This window comes from Schistocerca americana, chromosome X (genome assembly GCF_021461395.2).
Source record: "Schistocerca americana isolate TAMUIC-IGC-003095 chromosome X, iqSchAmer2.1, whole genome shotgun sequence".
Lineage (NCBI taxonomy): Eukaryota > Metazoa > Arthropoda > Insecta > Orthoptera > Acrididae > Schistocerca > Schistocerca americana.
Genome location: NC_060130.1, coordinates 993,164,703 through 993,179,940, shown reverse-complemented (window position 1 = coordinate 993,179,940; position 15,238 = coordinate 993,164,703). Strand labels below are relative to the sequence as shown.

General features: G+C 38.1%; 1 protein-coding gene across 3 annotated transcripts in view; it reads left to right on the top strand.

The window, feature by feature from the left end:
• LOC124554901 (PHD finger protein 23B-like) overlaps window positions 1-13,441 on the top strand; it is a 41,224-nt gene extending 27,783 nt beyond the window's left edge. The window contains exons 5-7 of one of the 3 annotated variants that reach the window (XR_006968486.1): window positions 2,870-2,920; window positions 5,970-6,184; window positions 12,688-12,819. Coding sequence is in view for 2 of the 3 variants with exons in the window: in XM_047128590.1 (XP_046984546.1) it covers window positions 2,870-2,920; window positions 12,688-12,914 (278 nt within the window). In the remaining variant the exon portion in view is untranslated. Of the gene's footprint in view, window positions 1-2,869; window positions 2,921-5,969; window positions 6,185-12,687 lie in introns of all 3 variants that reach the window. The other 2 variants (XM_047128590.1, XM_047128591.1) reach the window with 2 other exon arrangements.
• Window positions 13,442-15,238: the final 1,797 nt, after the last annotated feature.

Below are 15,238 nucleotides of genomic sequence, written 5' to 3'. Positions count from 1 at the left end.
CTGTCATACACTTGTTTTAAAACCCATTCGCAGAACTTAACCCTGTGCGCAGGATCACCATGTGGAAGTTCTTGTACTACTGATACATTATAGGGTCTTAGCCCGAGCAGCTTAGCAACTCTTTGTACAAAGGTGCAAGATATTTGTGTTGCTGCGAAAGACGTCTAAGAGACTTTTTATGGAAATTTTCCGGGCAGTATCCAGTGTCATTGAGACAGGCTTCTGTGAACACTGCTTGTCATCTTTTACACCTATTATCTTGAACACTTCCCATTTCACAAAATTTATTCACTAATTTGCAAACTGCGTCATGACTCTGAACTCAAACACCGGGAAAGTTCTGCGCAAACAATCTCCGAATAGTACAAATGGACTCTGTATGCACATATGAGTCATAAACACACACTCATTTTGGAATTGAATAATTCACTGTTGCCATTGTTGCATTCGCAAACTCCACTGTTACACTTGTGCTGCCTGTTTTACTGCTCGAATGACATTGGCTGATAAGGCGTGTATATCTGTACGGCCTTCAGGCTAAATCCCACAAGAAAGAGGGGGGCGGCATTGTGCAGTTCCACGGATCCTATTCGACTGGCAGGCGTGGCTTCCGTGGAGTGCCTGCGATATCCCAGGCAGGCAGTCATCAGATGAATGGAAAACCCTGTACGTGAGGTATTATTCCCAGCATACATTGTATTAGCCTGGGGTGTCTAATTTTCTGACATACAGTAGTAGTTAGTTCCATAGCCTTTGTCATTTGGACCTTTGCTACATTTCTTATCTACCATTTTTCACCATTTGATTAAGTCTGACCTGCTGTCATTGATTTCATATACTAAAACGCATAGTGTTCATGCCCTCTTTCCAGCAATTATCAATTTGTTATTGAATTGTCTTCTCAGGATTCTTGTTCAGAAGTGCAACAGTTTTGTACAATGGAGATTCCTTCAACGATCCAGTGCTTTCTAATGACTGTCCCTTTTCCTGGATGTTTATTATTTCGGGGTGTAAAAAAAAGTGTAGTGTTTACCTTTCCTGCTTGTTGAAGGGACAGAAACCAGTAGTGTCATATCTGGAGAAGCTCCAAAAGCAAATGATTGTAGTCTTTGGCATCTGAAGTCACTGTTCATAACTGTAGCTTGTAGAAGGAACTGTGCAGTGATTAAGCATTTGCTGGAGAATACTGGATGCTAGACATAGTCTTGGCTAATATATATGAGGGTTGGAACTTTAATAGTGGCAACTATTTATTTGCAGCTTGTACAAAGTAGATACGTGTTTCAAAGTTTTCTGGCCTTCAAAGTAGTCACCAGCATTGTGTGAAACTTGTTGCCAGCGATGTGGAAGTCGTAGGATACTCTTAGCAGTGCTAGTTGCGTTGACAGTTTGAACGATGGGGTCTATTGCCCGACAAATTTGTAGCAGTTCTGAAGCGAATGCTGTGAAGTGTTTCCTTCAGTTTAGAAATCAAGTTGAACTCACGAGGGCTTAAGTCAGGGGAGTGCAATAGGTGGTATAGCACTTAGCAGCCACAACAGTCAAACAAATCAGTAACAGCTTGCACTGTACGTGCTTGAATGTTGTCTTGCCAAATGATGGTCAGGTCCTGCAGAGAGTATCGTCACTTCTCTCTCTAAGCTGGTTGTAGGTAGTGTTCCAAAACTGAACAGCATAGAGACAGAAGTGATGACACTTTCTGCAGGACCTGACCATCATTTTGCAGGACAATGCTCAAGCACGTACAGTGCAAGCTGTTACTGATTTGTTTGACTGTTGTGGCTGCTAAGTGCTATACCACCTATTGCACTCCCCTGACTTAAGCCCTCGTGAGTTCAACTTGATTTCTAAACTGAAGGAAACACTTCACAGCATTCGCTTCAGAACTGCTACAAATTTGTCGGGCAATAGACCCCATCGTTCAAACTGTCAACGCAACTAGCACTGCTAAGAGTATCCTACGACTTCCACATCGCTGGCAACAAGTTTCACACAATGCTGGTGATTACTTTGAAGGTCAGTAAAACTTTGGAACACACATCTATTTTTTACAAACTGTAAATAAATAGTTGCCACTATTAAAGCTCCAACCCTCGTACAAACAGTGGAGTATGAAAATCTTGAATATGCAAAAACATATATAATATTAATTTCTCAAACGTTCCATCATCAGGAATGCTCTGCCTTCAGCTGTGTATCAGTTTGTCTTAAAACACACGTGCCCTACATTGGCCCATTAATATGATGATATAAAACTGTGGCTTGTCACTGAAGACCTTTAAAAGAATGTAATACTTAACCAGTGTTCTACAACCATAGGGGCATTAAATGTTATCTTGTTTAAGGTTCAGGGACTCTGTACCTGTAGTACAGTACATATTTCTCGGACATCCAACATGTTTTTTTTATAATTGTTTAGTGATAACTTTCAGTGTGATTACAGAAAGTTCCAGTGGTACCTCGTAATGGCATTTGCAGCAATGTGGTGTAAGGAATTAAACCAGTTGTTTTAGTGATACTGCAGTTAGACTGAGACCATCACCTACCAGCAATGGAGTGGGAGCACATGGGACAAATTAAATCTCAAACTGTGTCAACACTCCCAGAGTTTGTTGTGGTGGCACATTACTGAAAGTGTGACATGCTTTGTCTTCCAGTCTCCCACTGTAGGGTTAGTAAGTGCTGGTCTTTGTTTCGCCATTTGACCTGTTGGCAGTCCAAATCCTGAAATTTTTATCTAAGAAGCAAATTATGTAAGCTAATGCTTCATAATTGTTAAACATACACTGAGGAATTCATTATTGCTGTTTCATATTCTTGATAATAAAAAAATGTGGGATTTATTTTTTGCTTGGCTGTCCAATTTCAGCCAGCTCTGCCTCAGCCCAAGACCGGATGCGGAAAGGAATTCATTTGTCGGGTAAGGAGTAGCATAACTTCTTACCAGCAACTCTCTCTCTCTCTCTCTCTCTCTCTCTCTCTCTCTCTCTCTCTCTCTCTCTGTCTCTCTCTTTTAGGAGTTCATTGGTTTCTCTTCAAATGGTGTTTGTTTCATTGATTCCTGTGCTCTATGCACATTTTATAGTTCAGTTAAATGCAAAGGAGAGTTATGCATTAGTGTGTTCACTGCTTTTTATAATATTTCTGTGTTGCTGTAAGTGTTCTCTCTCAGGCACAGAAAATGCTAAAATTTGTGTTACATGGCATTGTGTATTTTGAGATTTCATTTTCCTCTTCTTTGAAGTTTCATTTATTTTACTTTCTATGAAAAATGGTTTATTAATAACCAAGATGCTTATTTTCTGCAATTTTCTTGCTGTTTTAAAAAAGATCTCAATTTAAAAAAAAATAGTTTCCAGTGAAAAATCCATTGAAACTTAAGATTAACATTCACTCTTTATCCTCTGTGGGCTGTATGATGATAAGTAACCTACATAGGTGCCCTTGCTTAATCTCCATGCTGCTGTCATGTATTTGCATATCTGAGTCCCACTTTTATTGGCCATTACCCTTTCTGGACTTCTATGATCACCCTCACCCCATATCTGAGTTTATATGCTCTTCCTTCTAGGGTTCCCATGCTCTCCTGGGCCCATCCACACTCTTCTCATGCAGCATTCACTATTGGTCCAGTGCCCTACCTCCCTCTTTGCTCCTCCTTTAGGTTCCTCCATAAAAAGCCCAACTAAAAGGGTTGCTTTACACCCACTTCTGGTCACAGTGGTCTTAGCCCCATTCAAGGGCTTCTTTGGACACTCCAACAACCATATCCTTTGACTATTTGGACCACACCACTTACTCCACTGTACTTTACTAAATTGTTACAGCATACTAAGTCATTGAGAACAGTTAGATTATAGCTGTGACAGTGGTTGAACGGTGCACCATACACTGTGATCCAAAAACAAAAGTAAATTGCTTCTAGGGCCTCATATTTCCACAGAACACTCGTTTGAAATCCTGTTGGATCTACTTTTATGCGAGACTTACAGTGGAAGTTAAATTACTGTGTATCTAAACTATTATACTCTTGAATCTTTCTCACCAGAAAATTTTCATTTAATATTGTCAGTGTGATAGTACATGAAATTAAGTAGATTTGATTGCTTCGTATTTAACACTCCATTTTACAGATATCACGACAGCAGAGGTGGTGGTAGCTTTGGGCTTGCATGAGACAGTACTTTGGTATGATTTGCAGAAGGGAATTGCTACAGGAATCAGTGGAATGTATTTTTTAGTGAGATTCTTATATTAATTACAAATAGAAAATTACAGCTTTGAGTAATATGCTACTTTTGTTCTTTAAAATGAAAAGAGCTAATAATTGCTTCTTCAGCAAATAATAAAAATAATTGTTTGTATTACAAAGAAACTATTTGTTGTGGCAAATTAATGCACAGGTGTTTTCTACTTGAACCATATCCTTACCCTGTGACAAGGTTCATCATAATCAGTGTACTCAGTGGCAGTAGACGAGCAGTTTACAGAGCAATGTTCTTCCATTCCACCACAAACTACTGTTAGGTCTACTCTGAAGGAGAATACTGATTCAGATTTCTGTACTTGGCAAATATTTTGGTTAATGGTGGTAGCAGTCTTCTAAGTTGAACCCATTTGAGTCCCATAATTCAGCATTCATTCAGTCCAGTGCTAAAAACATTTCAGTGTTTGTGTTTTTCTCTGAGGGTGTGCAGGAGCTCTGCTGATCTTGACTTTTGGTGGAGTGTAGGAACATATGTCGTAAACCGACTGTTCATTCACTGTCACGGAGTTAATTTATCTTTAATGAAACTAGTCACAGGGAAGGAGGGTCGAGTGTGGTCACATTTTCTTTTACATTCAGTCTTAAATAGTTTGACACAAATTTCTATGCTTGTGATAAATAATTTGAGGTCTATGACTGCATTGTTATGAATAGTGCTGATATAGTGACAACATACTTGCACTCTGCTGCTTCGCATTTGTACACAATAACTATTAATTTGTGATTGTGGGTTGGGTGTTTTAGATATTTTCATGTGCATGGATCATATTCCCCATGTATATGATGTAGAGTGCCTTTTTATTTATGTATTGTTTTAATATGTACATTTGGAAATGTTGGTTAAATTTGTTTTTAAATTTTGTATCTCAACATGGTTTCCCTAAATTGGTGAAGGCAAATGCCAGAATAGTTTCTTTGAAAAGAATGCAACCAGCCTCCTTACACATCTGGCACTTCATATATCATGGTCTTATTAATGGATGCAACTGTAATTCTTTTCTGTATCAATATTTTCACTTGTTCAGATGTTTTAAAACAAGAGTGGGGATTGGGAGGGGGTGTTACAGCTGTTGTAAAACAAGGCGTTGTTAAAAATATCCTTAAAGAGCCCAATTCCTTTCACATGTGATTGTCAGTGCATACCTATAATATTGTATTGTGCCTTTTGATGCATAGTGGGCTTTTTACATCAAGCTTTCATTTATTTCCTGTATCAGTATAATTGTTGACATAATTTTATCGAATTCCATTTTTAGTGATAGTGGTAAATTTGTGAAGATAGTTTTATTTATTAAGTGAATCATAATGTGCCAAAGGAACAAGGTTTCATGGTAGTTGAAAACTGCATGTTTCTTACGTATATAGGTGGTGCAGTGTTTGCACTGACTAGTGGAACGTGACAACTGCTTACTCAGATGTTTAGAAAAACTTGTGCAAATTATAAATCATGTTATTTTCTAACATGTACTTGTGAATGCCTTTGTTCGTGAAGAATTTGCCACATTTCAAGAAAGATAAAGTCTAGTTCATGTCATGAGCATTTTTGATGAAATTGCTAGATGATATGAGACAGTTCATATTGGCGTGATCCCATGTAAAACTAAGTCTGAGACTTTTTTAAAACTTTATTTTTAGTTACATTTATGTCATAGTTTAACTAGTCACGAGTTTGTTCTATATTGTATGTCTGCTGTTATTACAGTAACCAGTCCTAAGATTGGTTTGCTGCAGCTCTCCGCCCTATACCCGGGCTGCTGAAACATGTCACATGAGAGCTTGCGTGTAGGTGGCTACACTGTGATTGTGAGGTCACAGAAACTGCTACCACACACGCCCACAGCTGATAGCTCTGAAGTATGTTTTACACATGTAGGCTACAATCACCGTGCATATAAGTCACGGAATAATAAAGTATATGTAAGTATAAAAAAGAACATGTTTCTGACAATGGGGGAAACAGCTACAGAGTAAAATGTTTGATAGTGTAATATGAAACCATGAAATAACCAACAACCAAGAAGTTGATCCGAATTGTTACTGTAATAGCTGTGTATAAAAGTCATACAATAATGTAAACCTAAGCGTAACAAAGAACATGCTATCCGCAATCGTAGAATGAAATAAAGAATGAGGTGCATAGCCTATTCTGTTGCAGAGAGAGAGAGAGAGAGAGAGAGAGAGAGAGAGAGAGAGAGAGAGAGAGAGAGAATTGCTTCTGGATACATTTGCACTCAATGATTTATGATGTCAGTAGCACAATTCCATCCAGGTCTCCATTACTGTCACCTGAATTGGCACCAAAACCATTGCCATAATAATAATAATAATCATCATCTGTTCATTGTCATTTATAATAGTGCTTCATTTATAATACTGCTTCTGTAATAAGTGTACCAACGTGGTCTACTTTTTCCTCCATTAGGTGGTATCTGCAATAGCAAGACCTTCACTTGACAGCTTTTCCACTTCTGTTACAGTCTTATTTATTATTATTTCAAATGTAAACCTTGAAAACATTCCAACTAATTCAGTTGGGTTAAAATAGCAGTGATGAGGCGGTAGCCTAATTACCATATGATCCTGTTCCTTTCAACTTCATCTACAACATATGTAGACATCACAGGCTTATTTTGTTTTACTATTACAAACATTGTCAGGACACTAAACTGTAGCAACAAATTTTTAAATCACCGCAGAAATTGTGGGTGGTCCATATGCTAATGATTGTCACAGGTTTTTCTTGATCGAAAAATTAAGTCCATCATGCACAAAACCATTTGAAGAACCTGTATAGGGACAGTTAAGCTGGCTCCTCTTACCATTGTCTCACGAGTGCTACTATTTGCAGTATCATCTATCCAGCATTCATCAGCTGCCCAGTATTGACCCAGGTTGTATCTGACCATGTAACTGAATGTATATCCTTTACTACAATTTTATGTAAGAAAATACTATGATCCACAACAGCATGAAAGCTTCTTTGAGCAACAGTTTTCATCGGTCTATCTTTTTAAAGCAGAAGCCCATGCTCTTTGACACAATTTTAAGTCATATTTTCCATCCCTAGAAAAGTTTACACATTCTTCTAAAGGACTTAGCAACTTAGCTAATGTGGGATATACTTTGCAGCTTCAATATCTGTAAATGTGCTGAGGACCTGCATCAGTTTGGAACAAATAAAGATCTGTAGCTAGATAATACTTTGTTGTTTTTCTTTCCAGAAATACTTAAAAATACACTTTTTTCACAGGGGCTTTTTTCCATGCGGTTTACTTCAGAATCCTGCAGGTTTTGAAGCAGCACCCTTTTCCTTGTAACAGTTCTTTGACTAAATCCTAGATTTTTTGAGGTATGCTCTAAAACTTTATCAGCAGAAATTGATGGATGCCCATGAACAGAAATAAATTATTTTTCTTTGTCATAAAACTCATGTGTTCTTTATAATTCCAAAGCCCAACTATCAACTGTACAGAGGCAGGCAGTTTCATAGAAACATACAGTGTTTACATAGAAGGTGACAACATGGTAGCCATAACCTGCTTCTGTTGCTCTGCTCACAACTGTATAGAGGCAGGCAGTCACATAGAAATGTACAGTGTTCACATAGAAGCTGGCAATGTGGTAGCCAGAACTGCCTTCTGTTGCTGTGCTGTAATTAGTGCAGAAGATGCATTGCCTCACATTCCTCATTTATCAGTCATACCGCCAACTGTAAGGTGCTTGTGAAGTGACCTTTAAGTGATATGTTTCAGCAGCCCATTTTTAGTCTTGACCTCCTCCCCCCCTCGCCCCCCCCTCGCCCCCCCCCCCCCCCCCCGCACCCCCTTGCCCCCCCACCCTCGCCCCCTCCCCCCACTGCTCCCCACATGTGAGCGCGCGCGCGCGCGCACACACACACACACACACACACACACACACACACACACACACACTCACTCTCACTCTCTCTCTCTCTCTCTCTCTCTCTCTCTCTCTCTCTGACTTAACAATTAATCTGTCCTATCAACCTATTCATTTTTTCAGTCATCTTGGGCCATAACTCTCACCAGTGATCAGTACCTCTTCACTGGTTATCTGATCTACCCATCTAATGTTTGGCATTCTTTTGTAGCACCTTGTTTCTAAAGCTTCTATTCTCTTCCAGTATGTACTGTTTATCATTCCTGTCTCACTTCCGTGTAAGGTTAACACTGCAAACGCTTACTTTCAGAAAATTCTTCCTAACCCTACAACACACCATCAATGACACTCATATCAAGTGAAATGGGCTCAGTGTGTTTAGGTTGTTTAAGATTTTTCCAAATGCTTTTTAAATCCATTTGGAGACACAATACATTTTAATATGTGCAATGTACTATTCAAATAGCACATTATTTTGAGGGTGTATAAAATGATTGAAAGGGTCTAGAAGCAACCTCTAAGTGATCTGTTGAAGGATCTGACGATACTGTGTATCAGGGAAAACATGCTTCAAATGATCATTCCTGTCATATCCCTGAATACTGATGACTCATCCTGTGACCCCTGCATACAGAACCACACTAGTCATAATGTTTTGTTATTATATGCATTCTGTTGTCTGTACCACGAGCGTGGCTAATGAGTGTGAACCTATTTGATTTTTGTTGTGTAGTGTAATAAGCAACTTAAAGACCTTATGAGACACTGTCTTCCGTTATTTAGCCTTACTTAAGCACTTTTGGGAGTGTTCTGTAAACAGTTTTTCTAGTATTTAATGAATACCTTATTGCGTTGTATACATATTTGTTAGCCTATAGATTATTTTTTCCCATTAACTGTTATAATGTATCAGCTGGTTAGGATTTGAAAGCTGTTTGTCATGCAACTTAAAAAAGAAATAGATGTTTGTACTTGACTGACAGAATGCTGAAATGAAGTAAATACCGTATTTACTCGAATCTAAGCCGCACATGAAAAACGAGACTCGAAATCAAGGGGGGGAAAAAAAATCTCGTATCTACGCCGCACCTGAAATTTGAGACTCGAAATTCAAGGGGAGAGAAAAGTTTTAGACCGCACCTCCAAATCGAAACAAAGTTGGTCCATTGTAACATGAGACACAACTTAGGTCGAACAATAGTTTGGTTTAAGTCGTAAGCTTAGCAGTTGAGCTTTACCAGGTAGCCATTGCTCTGTGTCAGGCGCTTTGTCCATATTTGTACGGGTACCCTTCCTTCTTCATGTGGTTTGAATCTATTGCTTATTTTGCTTTGATCTGATAAGTGCCATTCTCTTTGTTATGCGTGTTTACGTCACTCTAGGCTGAAAATGCTTTATTGTACTGTGTCATGCATTGTTTGTCGCATTCTGATAATGAGTGTTTACGACCTGCTGCCACCCGCGGCGAGGCTTGCTTTTGTGTGCGCTACCGCCGCTTACAATAAAAAAGGAGAGGAATTGTCTCAATAGACAAACAATGGCAAGAGACTGCTATTTGCTGTTACACTGCTGCTTTTTTTGATAATGATCAACAAGAACCAAATAATAGACTGCGTATGATAGATGATGCTCTGAACGAGAGTTTAGCGAAAATTTTTTCCATTTGAAAATCTTTGCTGATGCCTCTTTAGTACATTACATTCTGCACAGAAATTAGTCATCTTAGATTTAAAAATCAAGTCAGTTGCCATGCTTCACTTCTGACTGTATCACTCCTCTGCACAAGAATAATACGAATATAAACATGATATGATATGTATATTCTTTCGCGTTTGCTGTTCTCTCTCTCTAGTTTCATAGTTTATTAGGCGGACAGGATTTAAATGAGATAGCAGCAAACACGAAAGAATACATGGCGTAATGTTTATATTCGTATTATTCTTATGGTGAAGAGAATACTGCATGTGATTCACGATTCATAAAAGTTCGTATTAGCAACCATCTCGTGTCACAGGTAGGAAAAAATTCAGAACATAGAGTTGGCCATATTGACATACATCCCAAACAGTCGTGCCAGTCAGATTTTCGTAGCAGATTTTTAGTGATGACTTCAAATGCAGTGTGTGTTGTTGTCTTCAGTCTGTAGACTGGTTTGATGCAGCTCTCCATGCTTCTCTATCCTGTGCAATGCAGAGTAGCAACACTAATAAAGTAAGAATGAAAATAACTTAGAAATTAAATGGCGAAATTTAAAACAAAATTTTATTAGGTTTGTAATAAATCTTATACGAAATGTTTAAAATATCAGTCATGATTCTGAATCACTATAACTCGATTCTTTGTTGTTCATTTCTTCATACAGAGCATCGTCCTCCGTACCATCTAGTGCATTGGATATCGAACATTTTTTAAATGCTTGTTGCTGTGTCTGATTTGGAACACACTTCCATGCGTCATAAATCCATTGGCACACTTCAGACAAACTTGCGCTTTTTACACGTCCTGTTGGTGTCGGTTGTCTGTCGCTTTTCGAAAGCCAGTCTGTGTACATGCATTTAAGCTTGTCCTTAAATGGTTTATTCAGACTGACTTCAAGTGGTTGCAGAATTCTCTAATTTTCATTTTACCGCAGGTGTTGTATGGCCTGCATACGCATCTACTACTAACAGACTGCGTTAACCAAGCATTGTGCCAGGACGATGATTCCACACACACACCTAATCCATTCCAGCACCATGTCCTCCGAAAACCACCTAGTTTTGTTCGTTCATACAATTAGATTTTGGAAACACTTCAGATTTTGCTAAAGTCTTTCACTTGAATGGGGGTAATTTATGTCCATCTGCTATGCAAGCAAGCATGACGGACATCCGCTGTTTTTCACCCCCTGATGTAAGAACACTTATGTCTTTCTTTCCTTTGGCATCATCCGTATAATTTGACAGCATGTCAGAATTACAGGAGTTTGGTCAGCATTTCCTGTCTGACCAAGAAGGTATTGCATTTCTGTGTGCCGCCTAATTATGAAGTGCTGAAATTCCGAAAGCTTTTCTTAATAATTTTTCAGCAGCTTCTGTACATCTGAAGTTCGCCTCTGAAGTGAAAGACCCCAGTGCTTCATAAACAGATCAATCCAGCTGCGGCTAGCCTTAAAATTTTCAATTTTTTGCTCTCTAGCAATTTCATGTGCCTTAATTTTTAAAATTTCGGCTTTCACAAGCAGGAATTTCTGACGCTGTTCCTTAACAAATTCATTTAAAATCACTTCTAGTGCATGATTTCGGCCACACTTTGGCCCACTAAATGCTTTCCTGCTACTTCAACATTCAATTAGTTTGTCTCTCTGCAGTCGCCATCGCCTGACGTTGTTCTCATCAATCCCATATCGCAGACCTGCAGCACAATCAGAACTTTGTTCCACAAAAGAAATAACTCCCCTCTTGAATTTGGCACTATAATGGAAGTGCTTGATTATGGTTCACGTCACAAAATTCCACAAAGCAATTGGTGCCGCTACGTGAAATCTTAATGAGCCCCAGAGTATCAACTCGTGCATAAATCCTGAAGTCTCGTGCATTGATGATATTTTTGTGCATAGAAATTTATTTTTGTTTCAATGAATATTTGAAAGACTGCTACATTCGAAGCTGAACAATATGGAATTTCTATTTACTTCGTTGGATAATGTATGAGTATGAAAATGCAGTGATCGAAACTCATGAGAAAAAAGCTCCCCACCGCCCCCACCCCACCCCCCACTCTTCTCTCTCTCTCTCTCTCTCTCTCTCTCTCTCTCTCTCTCTCTCTCTCTCTTTTGACGCAGAGGTTTTGGTGCCAGTATTTATCTTCGTGCCTGCAAAGTATGCCTATGTAGTGCTACATATATTTGATGCCAAAAGTTAGTTGTGGCAGCACCTACCAACATTTTTCAGAACTTCCACTTACTTTGCACTCAATTCTAAGCTGCAGACGGTTTTTTGGATTACAAAAACTGGAAAAAAAGTACAGCTTAGATTCGAGTAAATACGGTAGTACTATCTCCAAAGGCAAATCAAAATGCAGAAATGAAGATTTGATTTAGATTAAACAGAACACCTAATGTTTGTAGCAGTGATGTTGAAAAATTAGCAACTGTAGGCACACTGAAATAAATTAAATTTTGATGAAACCATTTTGGGGTATCAACCAAGTAACAGCATTGTTTGTCCGATAGACTGATAACCTCAAAAGACTCAATAATTGAAATTTTCCAAGAAAGCCTTCATTCTCTTAAAACTAAATTCTTTTTTATTTGAATTGCAGAGCTGTAAGATTTGTTATGAAGCTTTGCTAGTTTTATTAATTGTTGTCTTTGTCTGTAAAATTAATTGGTTATCAATATTTTGCTCTACTGGTGATTGCCCAAGCTCAGAAGTTAGTGATTACTATACTGCCACACTTTTCATTAAAGCTTTCTGCTAGCTTCTGTGTTGGTTGCATAGTATTAAGTGTTAATAAAGAAAATACTGCTTTTGTTTCAGACAAAAGCTCCTATGGGCTGATAACATGCTTCTGTAGGAGACCTTATGCAGGCAGACCTATGATCGAGTGTTCAAAGTGCCTTACATGGATGCATCTATCTTGTGTGAAGATTAAGAAGTCAAATATTCCAGAAGAATTTTTCTGTACAAAGTGTAAGAAGAATAAGAAGAACAAGAATAGTGGTGACTCGGAGCAATCACGTACAACTTTATCAAGATATAAGTGAAAAAAAAAAAAAAAAAATAAAGAACAGGGTTATAATAAAGACTTGGAAAGCCTCGAGTTACAATTGCTCGACAGGGACTTCTTGTTTTGCAGCTGTGTGTGTGTGTGTGTGTGTGTGTGTGTGTGTGTGTGTGTGTGTGTGTGTGTGTGTGTGTGTGTGTTAGTGTTTATATGGATTGAGGTACAAATTACTTGTAGTAGTTACAAGAATTAAATGGTTTCCACAAATTTGAGGTCCCTTTCCAAGCTGGCTTGGAAACTTGTCAGCTTGGTGATTTTGTAAGCAGATGGTAAAAGTGCTGATCATAAAAGTTATTTTACGTCTAGGCCATTACCAATTAGGTCTTTCAAGTGACTGGAATGACAAGAATCATGAACACTTAATGTAGCAATAAAAGGAAACAAAAACCTTTATTTGAAATCTGGCTGTGTAACAATGTTGTCATTGTTCTTGTTATTGTTGCAGTTGTTGTTTTTGTACTATTATAAGGATCACCTTTTAGTAAAGAGATTAACATATTTATACCAGCCCTGTTGCTATCTGAATAAAAATCATGTCCTGGGATTTTAAAAAACTGCGAGACTATTTATAACAGCTGCTTACTGAAGTGATGCACCAGTTACTTTGTTTTCTGGAAGAACTGAAGTGCAAACTTTTTCTATGCTAGTAGTAGGCTATAGTAATTATAAACTTTTTTAACATTGGACCAGATCGTTTGCTCAGTGTATTGCATATGTATATGTATTTTCGGTACTGTTGTTGTATCAGGAAAGTAATGACCTGTCAGTTGCAAATGGTATTATTATTTGTTTTACAGGGTGTTAAAAGCTGTGAAAATGACATGCATTAATTTACATATGTGTATACCTGAAAATAATGGGAAAGATCAATGTGAGGAGATTGAAAAAGATACTTGAAATGGGGTCTGATAGATTTAACAGGAAATGAAGTACTGCAGTCATTATATTTGTTATTACATTACTAAAAAGTGTGCTGAAATGTTAGTAAAACCTCACAGTGGTATTTTGGCCAGTTCAGAGAGATTGGGAGCGAAACTGTCTAGTGTGTGTATAGCAAAATTAATAAGTTAGGCTCAAAATTAATAAATTATGCTGCACCTTATGTCAAAGAGAGGTTGAAATGTGCTAGGCAGGCAGGTATGTACTTTTGACAGTAATTCATTTGACATGATGTGTAAAGATGATTCACTCTACAGTTGATTGTCATATATTTGCAGCTGTAGTTACACAGAGAAACTGCAGAAGTAAAAATAGAGAACTAAATTGTCGGGAACAACTTTTTTTCTGTATGAAAAATCAAAATAATTAGTGGAGAAGGAAAAATATAAATTCTAGAAATAATCAGGTTATGACCATAGTTATATGTCTCAAAAGTATAGTTCAGTAGATTAAACTACAAAACAGGAAATATTCAGCACAACCCAGAATAATTGCAGTTCTTCAGTTAAATGGAAAACTGGCAAGTAAATATACCAAAAACTGCTGTCAACATTGGTAAAAAGTTAAAGGTGTCATCGCAGGTTTCACTCTGGTAGTTTTCTCTAAACTAAGCCATTCAAGCAATGATCTCTACCTAAACTGCAGTTTTCTGAACATTCCTGCCAAAGGTACTCATGATTTATTTCTTGCCTAACTGCAGCATGGGGGCCATGTAGTGTCAATAGAATGAAAAAAAAAAAAAAAAAAATTCTGATTCTAAACCCGTGTGGCTGTTGCAGTTTTCTGCTAGAGACAATGGCCAATCTCTGCACGATTTCAAAACTATTGTGTGCTCTAGACATTGAGTGTCTGATCAGAAAATTAGTTCTGTTGTATTTCACTTATACTTCACTCAGATGTTGTGGTCCTGAAAAAACAATGCTGTAGAAAATGCTAAATTTCCTACTATATTTGCCAGATATTTAAGTATGTGTAATTCATAGCATTGAGTGTCATAAATAGTGTAGACTCCTGTTGAATGCTGTTGAGTGTTTGCTTAGACATGCCACTGCAGATCATAAAAACTATGAATTATGCAAGTACTCTTTAAGTATAAACTGATATTAAAATGTGGAGCAACACCTACCTTGGAATTTAAATTGTATCTGATGTGATGCATTGCCTACCAGCATTTTTGTTTTCACTCTGTGTTGCTTTTAAACTTTTGCGTGCACTAGTTGTCACTTGCCCCATCCCACTACAGCCGCCTAATGCCCGAGTGCGAAGTACTGTACAGTGGAGTGACAACCAGAGAGCCCTACTAGTCATGGTATGTTGAAGATAAGGGAAGAGGAGAGGGCAGGTGGACCCAGCTGCCCAGTGTGG